This window comes from Hemicordylus capensis, chromosome 1, assembly GCF_027244095.1.
Source record: "Hemicordylus capensis ecotype Gifberg chromosome 1, rHemCap1.1.pri, whole genome shotgun sequence".
Classification (NCBI taxonomy): Eukaryota; Metazoa; Chordata; class Lepidosauria; order Squamata; family Cordylidae; genus Hemicordylus; species Hemicordylus capensis.
The window spans coordinates 232,442,808-232,457,755 of NC_069657.1; the positions used below are offsets into that span (position 1 = coordinate 232,442,808).

The 14,948-nt window shown below is 47.1% G+C and overlaps 1 protein-coding gene across 8 annotated transcripts in view; it reads right to left on the reverse strand.

Annotated features, from left to right (window-relative positions):
• HDAC4 (histone deacetylase 4) overlaps positions 1–14,948 on the reverse strand; it is a 321,662-nt gene that overhangs the window by 190,125 nt on the left and 116,589 nt on the right. For all 8 annotated transcript variants that reach the window (XM_053283223.1, XM_053283225.1, XM_053283224.1 and 5 more), the window contains one exon: positions 5,945–6,189. In XM_053283223.1, coding sequence (XP_053139198.1) covers positions 5,945–6,189 — 245 coding nt within the window. The remainder of the gene's footprint in view (positions 1–5,944; positions 6,190–14,948) is intronic.

The following is a 14,948-nucleotide window of genomic DNA, read 5'->3' on the forward strand; positions in this document are numbered from 1 at the left end:
AGAAACAGCAGGCTCCTTGAGGACATGCCGCCCTGTCGATTGACGCAGGCCTTCGGCATCGTATTGTCTGTTTGTATAGTCACTGCGTGACCCCCAATCATGGGTAGGAAGCCTTTGAGAGTGTTGAAAATGGCCAACAGTTCCAGATAATTGATGTGCTGAGCCCTTTCGTTGAGGGACCAATGTCTACTCAGGCAAAACCCTTTCAGGTGTGCCCCCCAACCGAGCTCCCAGGCATCTGTCGTGACCCCAACGGGCTCGAGAGGCCTGAAAGGGAACACCAACACTCAAGTGCTGAAACTCCGTCCACCACTCTGCCATAGCCCATACCCCGGGGGGGGGGCTTGCGCTCTAGATGGCCCAGATCCCGAGGGGGATTGAACACATCCAAAAACCATCTCTGAATGATGCACATCTGGAGACATGCCTGAGGCAGCACATATGTAGTAGCTGACATGTGACCCAACAGGCGCTGCACTGAGTGCATGGTCTGTGGGCCTCTGGCTAAGAAAGAGGCCTGCCAGCTTCTGGAGAGTTTTTATGCGGCCGTCAGGCAGAAAGACCTTTTTCAAGGTCGTACTGAATAGCAGTCCAATGAACTGTATTCAGCGGGTCAGTTCCAACTAAGATTTTTCGAAGTTTATTTGGAACCCCAGAACCTGCAGAGCATCTACAATGATCTCGAGGGTGTCTGCTTGTCTGGTCACACCAGGATGCACACCAGGATGAGCCAATCATGTAGAAATGGAAGAACCTGCATTCTTCACTCTAGCAGGAAAGCTACCACGGGGCCAGACATTTCGTAATAACCCGCAGAGCCGTCATGAGACCAAATGGCAAGGCCTTGAATTGATAGGGGATTCCCCCCCCAATCTGAAACCGCAGGAGATGTCGATATTGAGGACGTATCGAGATGTGGTAATAAGCGTCTTTTAAGTCCAGGGGAACCACTTACATGTTCTTTTCCAGGATGGTCATAATGGTTGGTACCAACACCATTTGGAACCTTTTGTAGACCAAATATTTGTTCAGGGCCCTAAGATCTAGTATAGGGCGCTGGCCGCCATCAGGTTTTGGTACAATAAAGTACCGGGAATAGAACCAGGGGCTGTCGGGATAGGCGACCTCTTTGATCGCATCCTTTGACAGGAGAGCAGTGACCTCCTGGTCCAGCTCCAGGGTGTATGGAGTCACCACAATTCCGGACACCAACTGAGTCCCGCAAAATTCCAGGGCATAGCCCAATCGTATGATTGTAAGGACCCACTGGTGCATAGTCACCTTGTCCCAACTCACCGAGAATGGGGCCAGGTGAGTTCTGAAGTGCCCCGAGTCATTCCTTCTTTTGGAAGGTATTCGGGCGCTGCTTCTGAAAAGGTGCCTTACTGGGCTGGATGCCAGCCTTGTATCTTGACTGGGACTTGTTGCCCCGAAAGGACCATTCCAAAGGCGACTGTTGATGGGAAGGGGCCTTCTGCTGTTGATAAGGTGACCACTTGGCAGTTTTCTATGGTTTGGCAACCGACAAAGCATATGACATGGAGCGCACTATGCCGCTCAATTTCTGAACTTTCTTGAGCGTGTCATCCGTCTGCTCAGAAAAGAGGCTAGAGCCCTAGATCCTCGATCGTAGCATGGGCCTCATAGTGCAGTCCAGACGAACGCAGCCAAGCGTGTCGTCTGAGTGCCACAGAAGTACCCATCACCTATCCGCATATTCCACTGAATGTCAGGCCGAATAAAGTTCTTGTTTCACCACCTGAATGACCTCACGCGAAAAGGCTTTTGCCAGATACCTCTTGTCCTGTGGAAGAAGATCCAGGAAAGGACCCACCTTCTCCCACAAAAATTGTTTATATCGGGTGTTATACACCTGATAATTGGCCACCGTCAAGTGGAGGGCCGAGAAGGAATAAAGCCTTCTCCCAAAGGAGAGTAATTTTCTGCCGCCTTTGTCACTCGGTGCCAACTGGCTGTGACCTCTGGTCCTTTGCAAGGATGCCTCCATGACAATCAAATTCGGGGTGGGATGGTTTTTCAAAAAGGTCGTATCATCTTGTAATTGCACCCTGTCAATATTCTCTACACGCCTGTTAGGCTGAGAAAGCATTGCCGGCTTCTTCCAGTGACCCTGTATGACCCTCAACAACGCTGGCTTCAGAGGCAAAGCGTCAGGTACCTTAGCCTGTAAATCAATGAGGCTGAACAATGGGTCCAGTTCTCCCTTTTGTTGGGTATCGAGACTTACTCCTAAAGCCGAGGTCATATGGGTCACATAAGTGGAGTACAGTTTGATGTCCTCCGACGGGGAGACAGGTTTCGAGTCCGACTGTATGTCGAGCGGAGATGAGCCCAGGGAAATAACTTCAGAGTCCTTTCATATTCAGGGTCCGGGGGAGCCAAAGGGTCTTGTGCCACGGGTGTCAATCCAAAGGGGAGCCCGTTTTGCTATCCAGGTTGACCGATATCGAAGTGGAGATTCCAGTCCGCAGAACTGGGATAGGCACAGTAGTGTGTTGTATCACTGGAACCAAAGGGGGCGGTTCACGATGCTCATCTCGATCCCTTGGGGATCGTTGCAGTGAGTGGGAACGTGACCTCCTGAGTGTGAGAGGGTTTCAGGCCAACCCCTCATCATCACGCATTTCCCATATGTGGGACCATCCGAGTAACGAGACCCATGGCAGGGTTGCACATAGTCCAAGTAGTCAGACCGATAGTCCACCTGGTATCGATTGCATGATCCAGAGTCCCAGCGCCACGCACCATAAGAAGGCTCAACATCACTTGAAGAGTGATATTCAGCCGCCCAGTATCGATCCGGATATGCCTGATCATGGCGGACCCAGGACCGATCCTGCTTCTAAGTCGAGGAGCGATCTTCTGATTCCCAACAGGCATCACAGTCCCTAAGAGAGATACGTTCCTGGTGCCTTCAAGGGGGCAACCAATGCCTAGGCAGCCACAATGCGTCTTATGCGGGCTTGGTTGCAGAATAGGCTTCCTCCTCCTCCGATGAAGCATACCCCGGTTCATTTGTCACCACCGAAAGTTCTCTACTCGAACTTGTCTGATCGTGGGCCAAGACTAACAACACTGCAGCCACAAGCGGGCTAGGCTGTGCCGACGCCAACTACTTCTGTATGGGACGATCCAAGGCCACTTTAACCTTATTGGCCACAGGGGCCTCCGACACAGGAACCTCCTCTATCTTCTTCTTGGATACAGGAGGGAGATGTCAACTCGCTGGCAAGTCACGATGCAACTTCAGCTTTTTCTTCTTCAGCTTCAGTACTTATCTCGAGGGATTTGGGGAGGACTTCAGTACCACAGGCACAGAATGCTGAGGGGGGTCTTCCGAGCGCACTGGCTCACTCGAAGTCAACAAAGGCTGAGCGGTAGAGGATGTTGAAGCCGGCACTGGGTTTTCGGCTTCCACAGGAGCAGACTCCGCACGCTCCAATGAAGCCATTTTTACCAATGAAGCCATTTTTACCAACCATAAGGCTTCAATGATAAGGCTTCCAAGGAACGGAGAGCCAGGTCCCACAGGGCTGCACGCAGGCAAGAGTCCCTATTTTTGCAAGCCTGATTCATGAACTTCTGACAATGAAGAAAGGTCTTGACAATGTGCGATTCCCCCAAGCACAAGAGACAGTCGGCACAAGAGACACGCAGTATGAGTATCAGGGGAAGGGATCTTAGATCCACAGCAGATACATTTCTTAAAGTTCGTCATGCCTGGGATAAACGCAGAAGGCCGGCCAGCCACCATGCTCCATCCCAGCCAGGATCAGAGCTTCAAGAAAGGAAAATTTCCCGAAAATACAAACGCTAAAGAAAAAATGCTACTATGCAAAAATGAAAAGAAATAAAAGAAATAAGAGAAGCAAGGAGAAAAACAACAAGGGGATAGCTAGATCCTATTCGTTGCCAAGCTGCAGACTCCACAATATTCACTGAAGCACAGAAGAAGAAAGACTGAGGGGATGAGGAGTGGCGCAGCCGCATATAGCAGCTGGGGGCCGGGTTCCCGCCCAGAGCAGGAGAATTGAGCTTGTTAGATTCTGATGAGGTCTCTGCGCAGGCGCATAGCCCATTAGTGTAGAAGACAGAGACCATGTCGAAGAACAGTAGTGAACCATACTTCTTTTTTTGTTTGCTTGTAAACACACAAATACTCCAGAACACACACACACAGACGTGTGTGTTGTGTGTGTGCACACATTCACTCACTCATTGTGATGCTTTGTTAGCAGGTTTGCTCTAAAGTATGGTAGTTACCATCCTTTGTGACTGTGCTTTGCCATAACATGGGGAATCTAACTCAATTTAGTACAAACCTTCACACAGCCAGCTTATAAATTAAGATACAAGGAAAGCTGCTATTAAGAAACCTGACACACTTATGTTAGAGTACTCAGAAGGCCACAACAGAGTACAGACACATTCTTAGAAAGCAAGGTTAAGTTTTATTGAAGAGCAAGCGGCTTGGAAGATTTGTTGGCAGGGATCTTATTTATTTTATTTTATTTTATTTTATTTTATTTATCACATTTTAATACCACCCAAAACGCGAGTTCTCTCAGCGGTTTGCAAAACAATAAACCTCCCCTTAATATTCTGAGAATGGCATAGAGTTGCCTCCAATATGCATTCACAGGTTAGTGCTGAGGGACAGGGGATACAGTTTCAGGCACTAGGGATGTGCACGGAACCGGGCAGGGGTGGCTCAAGGGGGTGAGGGGTCTCACTTTAAGGATGGGGGAGGCTACCCCTCCACTCGCTTTCCCTCTGTTGGTGCTCGTTAAAGGACCTCCAAACAGGTTTGTGCACATCCCTAGCAGGCACTAGGAAGTAGGAAACAGAAAGGAGGGAGGGAGTGGTCTATAGCTACCTGCTAGTTGCTGGAGCAATAAGATGGGTGATTCACCTGGTAAGGGGAATTTTTGGACAGCTAAGTTCTCAGCTTGTGAGAAATTGAGGGCCCCCAAAATAGTTATTTTAAACAATGATTTCAGCTTAGAGATTCTCAGGCTTGGGAATCTCTAGGACTCATCCACAGAAGGCACTTTCCCCTCTGGGTTTCCAGTGAGATGGATGGTCGGGTTAGTGGGCAAAGTTAACTAAATACTGAAAGCTGGATGAATGTTGAACTGGAGTCTACTACAAATGCTGAATGAATGCTAAATGCTAAACCAAAGAGGGGTTTTAATGTCCTTTTGGGTAGCTGGGACAATCACTTTCCACCTCCTAGAATTCTGATTTTGGTGTTGATGAGTTTATTTTGGGGGCAGGAGGGGGCCTCCTATATATCTCCTAAAGATATATAGTATATCTCTATGTAGTATATCTCTATGGGTGTTCTCTTAGACATTCCTCCTACAACAAAAGACTGAATAGGTGTCCTCCCAAGGGAGGCAATCTGGAGGGGGAATGAAGACAATGATTTTCAGCATGACTCACTTGATTAAAGCCCTTGGTTCCATGGCTTGTCTTGAGTGTCTGCTTGGCTTGTTACAAGGGAGAAACTGCATTCCAGTGCTCCAAAGCTTTGTCTATTCTAGTGCTCTCTGTGCATGCTTAGGGGCTGTGACTATCAGAGTGTAACTCTAAGTTCCTCTTTGATTGCACTACTGACCTGGGGGCACTCAAGAAAAACCTGACCAGAACGACTCTTTTCCTTTCCTTGAATCAGAAGAACAAACTCAGGCAAAGGCTTCCTCGTTACTAAAAAACAGTGATATAAGCATTGCATACAGTCAAGATTTAGTCCGGGGGTGCCCCGGAGTACCACTGGGACAGGCAGGTATAGCAACAACTTTGGGGCCCTCCAGAGGACCCAACAGCTACATCAACTCAAACTGTTTACCACAAATCAGCCACTGGCATCTGACTGAAAGCACCTTCATCTGCTAATCAGAATTTAATCTGCATCACTCACCTTTATGTGTTCATGTAGCTGAGCTTCATGCTGACGGGAGAGCTGTTCATGTTGCCTCTGGAACTCAGCTATAAGAATCTGTCTCTGGATCTGCTGTTTTTGTTTGAGGGCCAAAAGTTCCTGCTGCAGCTGCTGTTCTCTTAATGTGGGTTCAGCCACTGGCATGGAAAACTGATGGTCCAAGCGAAGATCCATAGGGACTACAGATGGTGCAACTTGCAAGGGTAGTGTTGTGGTGACATCCACTGCAAAGTCCAAACAGAAAGGCCAGCCCACCATCATTATATGTACTGACAGCAAACTCTGGTGATAAAGCAACTCTGAAATTGGAACCAAAAACAGGCTCACGCCAAAATAAGCTAGTGGTTATGAAGTATGTACATACTTCATGGATTTTCTAGATATGTAGAAGTACATAAAGAAACCTTTCCCCATACTACCACTAAAAGGAAAACCAGGTTGACATATACTGAGCATGCTCAGTGGCACCCAGGAGCTACAGAATGTTGAGGTGTCCATTAGAAAACAACAGCAGAATAGGGGCAAAGGAAACTGGCCTGCTAGAGCCTTTGACAGCCTACAGTATCCTGGAGAAGACATCAGAGTTGAGAAAATGCAACTTTTTATTGCAGGTCCCATCTATCAAACTATCTATATAATTCTCTTAGACATACCTGTCGCTAATCCCATGCACGGCAGCTCTTGCGAAAGTTTGCAAGCGTGGCGGGGGGGGGGGGGGAGAGGAAAGTGACAGCAGCAGGGAACATAAGGCCAATGCTCGGCTCTAAACCTGGCCCTCTAATGCTATACAGCATAGTAGTAAAAGGTCTTAAGGTAGCCGGAAAGAAAAAAAGTGTCCTCTTTAACTTTCCTTTTCCTGACACCACAGGGCTTTCCTCACACAAGGCCTGAATAGGAACAAGGTTCTTGTTCCATTCTGGCTAGAGTCTGGAAAAGAAACATTCCTCCTAAGGGCTAGGAATACACTGCAATGGTTTGTTGTGAGTCCCTCTTGTAAATACTGATAACAAGCTTAAGTAGCTGAGAGCCTATCAGATTGGAAACAGAACAGGGTCACCAAAATGAGGTAATGATTATCTCCCCCCCTCCACCCTCACAGGAAACCTCACAGGTATGAAGAAGTATATAACATAGTAAATAGAAAGAAAAGTGGCTGACATATTGTGCAAGAGTACATCACCCTAGAAATGTTGCTTCTCAGAGTGCAAAATTTGAGCAAATTGTGTTACACAAGAGTAAGTCAATTTCCCCAATTGGCTGGCTCTTATGTAATACAATTTATGGAAATTTTGCATTTGTGCAACTTGCACAAACGCGTTACTTACTAGGCTGACATACACTTGCGCAGTATGTCAGCCACTGAATTTTTTAACAATAAAACAGCCCTGTGAGCTGTCAGGACCTTACACAATGTTGATGGTGCAGAGTGGTTGAGAACTGTTAAGAGTGTCAGTTGGCAGGGAGGAGGGAAATGGAGGTTAAGCAAGTAGAGAGGGGGGAAATTGGCTTGCTTGAGTCTCTAACAGCTAGTAGTAGTTAAGCATCCTGGAGGATGGGATGTTGGGGGAGAGCTGGGGGAGATAAGTGCCATAAGGTTAACCTCCCTGAAGTATATTGATATGTTTCAGAAAGGAAAAAAAGTACTCCAGAACCCTCTCCTCTGCTAGATCATAGTAATAATATGCTCAGGTTCCCACTGATAGCTTCAACCCTGATATCCTAACACTACATAGTAGAAGGGGTGTGCAATTCAGATTTTTGCTGTTTCGATTCTAATCCGAATCCAAACACCCCCAATTTGTTTTTGGATCCGAATCTGACCTATCTGAATCACCCCAGATTCGATTCGGATCTGAATTAATCCTAATCCGAATCAATTTGGTTTTAAAAACCCGGGTCCCAGGGCGAAAAGAGTAGGGTGGGGTGGTAGTGCCTAATGGGTGGAGGCTACCACCCAAATTGCAGAGGAATTGGGGAAAGGGCTGATTTTTGGTGAATTTTTGAAGTTTTAGTGTCTTTGGGGCAGATTTGGGGCATAAAGTGGGATCTGAGGCAGAAGAGTGGGGTGGGGTGGTAGTGCCTAATGAGATTTTCAGTACAAACCATGAATCTACTCTCATTTGCTACCAGAGAATCTACACTCAGAAAACCTCAGAAACAACAGAACCCTGTACTCCATGGGTTAGCAACCCATGGGGGTGGCTGGCACCCTCTGTTCACTACACCGCCACTCACTCTGGGCCACCCCAGCGCCCCCCAAGTGCAGTTATGGGGCTGCTGAAACCTCCATTACACCTTATGGAGGAAAACTTTAAAGACCCATAAACTTCAACAAATCACCAAAAATCAGCCCGCTGCCTAAATCCTTTGAAAAATGTCTGGTAGTCTCCTTGCCCCCCTTGGGCATTACCACCAACCCCACACCACTCTAGGCAACCCCTTTCCCCCCAACATGAAACGATACTTGTCTCATGGTAGCAAGTATGACTTGTCCCCTTAGCTAAGCACAGTCAGCCCTGGTTGCATTTGAAGGGGAGACTAGAAGTGTGAGCACTGTAAGATATTCTCCTCAGGGGATGGAGCTACTCTGGGAAGAGCAGAAGGTTTCAAGTTCCCTCCTTGACTTCTCCAAGATAGGGCTGAGAGAGATTCCTGCCTGCAACCTTGGAGAAGCCGCTGCCAGTCTGTGAAGGCAATACTGAGCTAGACAGACCAATGGTCTGATTCAATATATGGCAGTTTCCTATCTTCCTATCTTCCATTATACCCAAAATGGAAATTTCCATTTTCCATTTCGAGACCCGAAATTTTGACCCCACTGCTTTGCAGGTGGGGTGGGGAATTAGTAGCTCCCCAACTACCCACCCCCCAACCCACAAGCAACTGGGTACTCAGTTTATATTTTAGGAATGTTTAGACTCTTCATTATGAGGAAAGTTTATTAGACACCAAAGAGCCTAAACACTTGAAAACAATCCTAGAACATAAACGGAGTAGTACCCCACTGATTTGTGGGTGGGAGTGGGATGTAGTTGGCACATGGCAGTTGACAGTTGGCACTGTCAAAAAGACAGTCAAAATAAATAGAAGAAATGAAAGTGTGTAATGAATCCTCATAGGGATTCCTCATAGACAGTCAAATGAATAGAAGCATGGCTAACGGGTACCGTCAAAGAAGCCATAAAAGGGAAGAAGACTTCCTTCCGAAATTGGAAGGCCTGTCCAAACGAAGAGAACAGAAAGGAACACAAAGTCTGGCAAAAGAAATGCAAGGTGACAATAAGGGAGGCAAAAAGAGAGTTTGAGGAACATTTAGCCACAAGTATCAAGGGGAATAACAAAAACTTCTTTAAGTACATCAGAAGCAGGAAACCTGCCAGGGAGGCAGTTGGACCAATAGACAATGAGGGAGTGAAAGGGATTATTAAGGAGGATATGGAGGTTGCAGAGAAGCTCAATGAGTTCTTTGCATCTGTCTTCACGGCAGAGGATACTGAGCATATACCTGCTCCTGAACTAGGCTTTTTAGGGATGGAGGTTAGAGAGCTGAGTCGGATAGAAGTGACAAGGGATGATGTTCTAAACTGTCTGGAGAAACTGAAAGCTAACAAATCACCAGGGCCGGATGGCATCCATCCAAGAGTCCTCAAAGAACTCAAATGTGAAATTGCCGACCTCCTTACTAAAATATTTAACTTATCCCTGAAATCGGGCTCTGTACCAGAGGACTGGAGAGTAGCAAATGTAACACCGATTTTCATAAAGGGATCCAGGGGCGATCCGGGAAATTACAGGCCAGTTAGCCTAACGTCCATTCCAGGCAAATTGATGGAAAGCATCCTCAAGGATAAAATTGTAAAGCACCTAGAAGAACAAGCCCTGCTGGGAGTGAGCCAGCATGGCTTCTGCAAAGGTAATTCTTGCCTCACCAAACTTTTGGACTTCTTTGAGAGTGTCAACAAGTGTGTGGATCAAGGTGATCCAGTTGACATAGTCTACCTGGACTTCCAAAAAGCTTTTGACAAAGTTCCTCATCAAAGACTCCTGAGGAAACTTAGCTGTCATGGAATAAAGGGACAAGTACATGTGTGGATTGCTAACTGGTTGAAAGACAGAAAACAGAGGGTAGGTATAAATGGAGAGTTTTCACAATGGAGGGAAGTAAGGTCCCCCAGGGATCTGTACTGGGGCCGGTGCTTTTTAATTTATTCATAAATGATCTAGAAGCAGGGGTAAGCAGCGATGTAGCCAAATTTGCAGATGATACCAAACTCTTCCGGGTAGTGAAATCCGAAACGGATTGTGAGCAGCTCCAAAAGGATCTCTCCAAACTGGGGGAGTGGGCGACAAAATGGCAAGTGCGGTTCAATGTTAGCAAATGTAAAGTGATGCACATTGGGACAAAAAAACCCAACTTCAAGTATACGCTGATGGGATCCGAGCTGTCGGTGACGGACCAGGAGAGGGAACTTGGGGTTGTGGTTGACAGCTCGGTGAAAGTGTCGACTCAATGTACAGCAGTGGTGAAAAAGGCCAATTCCATGCTAGGGATCATTAGAAAGGGGATTGAAAATAAAACGGCTAACATTATAATGCCCTTATACAAAAGTATGGTGCGACCACACTTGGAGTACTGCGTACAATTCTGGTCACCACATCTTAAAAAGGACATTGTTGAACTGGAGAAGGTACAGAAGAGGGCAACCAAGATGATCAGGGGCCTAGAGCACCTTTCTTATGAGGCAAGACTACAACACCTGGGGCTTTTTAGTTTAGGAAAAAGACGTCTGCGGGGAGACATGATAGAGGTCTATAAAATCATGCATGGCGTGGAGAAAGTGGAGAGAGAGAGATTCTTTTCCCTCTCACACAACACTAGAACCAGGGGTCACTCCATGAAATTGATTGCCAGGAGGTCTAGGACCAACAAACGGAAGTGCTTTTTCACACAACGCGTGATCCACTTGTGGAACTCTCTGCCACAGGATGTGGTGACAGCCAACAACCTGGATGGCTTTAAGAGGGGTTTGGATGACTTCATGGAGAAGAGGTCTATCGATGGCTACTAGTCAGAGGGCCGTGGGCCACCTCCAGCCTCAAGGGCGGGGTGCCTCTGAATACCAGTTGCAGGGGATTAATGGCAGGAGAGAGGGCACGCCCTCAACTCCTGTCTGTGGCTTCCAGCAGCATCTGGTGGGCCACTTTGTGAAACAGGATGCTGGACTGGATGGGCTGTGGGCCTGATCCAGCAGGGCTGTTCTTATGTTCTTATAGGGATTCATTAAGTTATTATACAACAAAGAATCCAAACACTTGAAAAATAGTGACCACACATTTTGCTCCATGACTTCACTTGTACAAGGGCTGGAGCTTAGCTTTTTTTTTTTTTTAATTGAAAGCTGGGAATCTTGGGGAATTATCAGGATGGATCTGAATCTCAAATCAATTCGAATTGAATCTGGCGTGATTCGATTTGTACTCGATTCTAGCCAATGGACCACAGGGGTGATTTGTTTTGTCTCCGAATCACCCAAATCAGCTAGATTCAGGTACAAATCAATTTGTACTCGAATCAATTTGCACATCCCTACATAGTACAGTAGAGATATACTACAACATTACTTGCAGACTTAGTGAGCGAGCTAAAATAAAAATGTTGTCCCTGCTAACTAGGCAAAGATGTGGTGATTCTCTTTATTTATCAGGGGGAGAGTAACTGGCCCTATCCACCCCCAGCACAGTACCTCCAGTGACTGTTGCTGGTGTCTATCTTACATTTCGTTTTAGATTGTGAGCCCTTTGGGGACAGGGATCCATTTTATCTATATATTTATTTCTCCTGGGTGTGCCATGGAATGTGCGTCCCGGCAAGCCAGCTGATTGGCTGGGGCGCAGGCCAATAGCAGCGGCAGGCCGGCCTGCTGGGACTGGCTGGCACTGTGACTGGGAGGCAAGCGGCGGCTGCGGAGGCCAGCAGCGGGCCTCAGAACTGGTACTTGGCCCTGGCTGCAGAGGCGAGGCGGCGGTGGGCCCGGCCATGGCGGCGCAGCGGCGGGCCAGCCTACTGGAAATGGCTGACACTGGGAGGCAAGCGGCGGACCGCGGAGCCGGTACTCGGCCTGGCAGCAGGCCTGAGGACCTGGCTGCAGAGGCAAGGCGGTGGGCTGGCCGCAGAGACGACTGTGGAGCCACGGTGCCCGTGGGAGGCCGGGGCAGGAGGGAACTGGGTGGCAGAATTTCCCTGTTTGCCGCCCGGGAGGAGGAACGGCGGCAGGGGGGCTAGTTGGCCACCCGACACTGAGTAAGGAGGGCCTGGCCTGTGTCAGCAGAGGTGAGGTACTCGGGGGGGGAGGGGGAGAGCAAGGGGGAGTGGGGAAGGCAAGAGAGAGTGGGGCAGGGGGGAAGGGAGGGAGGCCAGGAGAGAGTGGGGCAGGGGGGAGGGCAAGAGAGAATTGGGGGGAGGGGGAGGGAGGCAAGAGAGTGGGGCAGGAGGGAGGGGAGGAAGAATGGGGCAGGAGGGAGGGAGAATGGGGCAGGAGGGGGGACAGCCGGCCCCAAAGAGCGCACAGATGCTCTGTGTGGGTCAGCTTGTTTTTTTTATTATTTCTCCATGTAAACCGCTTTGGAAACTTTTGTTGAAAAGTGGTATATACGTTGTTGTTGTTGTCTCAGATCTCATATTTTAAGGTGTGTTTTGGAACTGCAACTGTATGTCAAAACTCTTCAAAATTAAGTGTTTTCCCTGAATAAAACTGCACATGTGCTCCTTATGCTTGTGCAAAATCAGATCAGGAATACTGGATCCACTCCAATATCCATTGTATCAGATCCTAGGGGATATAATTCCAATCTGATATAGGTAAGCCTATATCAGATCGGAACTATCTGATCAGGTATGGGGAATATTAGTTTTTAAAAATAGCAGACTCAAAGACAAAGCGTCTCCAAGACCAATCTGGAACTACTTTTTAAGTGCTGCACCTGCAAAATCAGAATGTTGGAGAGCCAAGGTAACCCTTCAGCAAGCAAATTTGGCAATGGGCAAAACCTTGGCCACCTCAAACCCTGATTCCGTAGGTACAGTGTGGTGACCACCGCACTGGTCATAAAGTATCTCCAAGCTCAACTCCAACCCCGACATTTTGTAGGGGTCTAAAGACCAAATTCCAATAGTTTTTGTATCGGATACAATTCAATCTTTTCACTGGTGCACAGGACTAGTGTGCATAGATATGCAGCTATAAAAAATTACATATCCTCATTCCTCGTGTCAGAATGGACTTCTCACAGTGAGAAAGGATTAGGTATTATAACATAAGAACAGCCCTGCTGGATCAGGCAGAAGGCCTATCTAGTCCAGCATCCTGTTTCACACAGTGACCCACCAGATGCCTCTGAGAAGTCCGCAGGCTGAGGGTGAGGGCTTGCCCTTACTCCTGCTGTTGCTCCCCTGCAACTGGTATTTAGAGGCATCTTGCGTCTGAGGTTGGAGGTGGCCTATAGCCACCAGACTAGTAGCCATTGACAGACCAGTCCTCCATGATTTTGTCTAAGCCCTATTTATGCAATACAGGGTATAAAGAGCAGCAGCAGAGAACCAAATAAAAGCCTGGTCAAAAAGCCAAGATTTTACACTCTTTCTAAAAGCTGTGATGGAGACTGAGGAGTGAATAGCCACTGGGAGAGCATTCCAGAGTCCCTTTTAAAGCAATCTAAGCTAGTGGTCATCACCACATCTTGTGGCAGAGAATTCCGTAAGTAAATTGTGCGCTGGGTGAAAAAGTATTTCCTTTTGTCAGTCCTAAATTTCTGCCCCAATATGCATCACTTTACACCTGCTTACATTGAACTGCATTTGCCATTTTGTTGCCAGTGTTTCCTCTAAGGCATCTGCGTGTGAGTGTGCTCACGTTTTCGGATGTCCACTCAGTCAATTTTAGATCCCACTCAGGTTCTGTCAAGAAGGTCCCTCTCTGAATGCATATGCACACACACTGCTTTGATACTGCTGCCCAGAACAAAACATTCCACACATAGATGAAAAAATTAGAACCAGTGTTCCCTCTAACAGGGATTCCAGATGTTGTTGACTACAACTCCCAGAATCCCCAAGCAAAAGCCACTGCAGCTGGAGATTCTGGGAGTTGTAGTCAACAACATCGGGGAATCCCTGTTAGAGGGAACACTGGAGAGAACACACTTTGTCACCCACACATCCAGTTTGGAAAGATCTTTTTGGAGCTCTTCACAATCTATTTTGGATTTCACTACCCTAAATAGTTCGGTGGCATCTGCAAATTTGGCCACTTCATTTATTACCCCAACTTCTAGATCATTTATGAACAAGTTAAAGAGAGCTGGTCCCAGTACAGATCCTTGGGGGGTGCCACTTCTTACTTCACTCCATTGTGAAAACTATCCATTTATTCCCACTCTCTGCTTCCTGTCCTTCAACCAGTTACTAATACTCAGACCCCTGCTAACTGGGCAAAGAGGCAGCTTTTACCGTGGTGATTCTCTTTATTTAGCAGGGGGAGAGTAACTGGTCCTATCCACCCCCAGCACAATACCCCTTCAGTGACTGTTGCTGGTGTCTATCTTATGTTTCATTTTAGAATGTGAGCCCTTTGAGGACAGGGAGCCATCTTATTTATTTATTATTTCTCTGTGTAAACTGCCCTGAGCTATTTTTGGAAGGGCAGTACAGAAATCGAAATAATAATACACACATCATGACTGCTAATTTTACGCAAGAGCCTTTAGTGGGGTATCTCATACTCACTTCAGTGTCTTAAAATGACATCTATATTGACATTTTTATAATATACAAATCAAGTTTAACTAAACAGATGAATCAGTTAAAAGGATTTATCAATTAAAGGTCCATTAATAAATTTATAGTGTTAGTATGGATAATCGCATAAAACAACAGTAGGAAATAAGCAAGGCAAAAGGAAAGAAGATGGCTTCATACTTAGGCTCC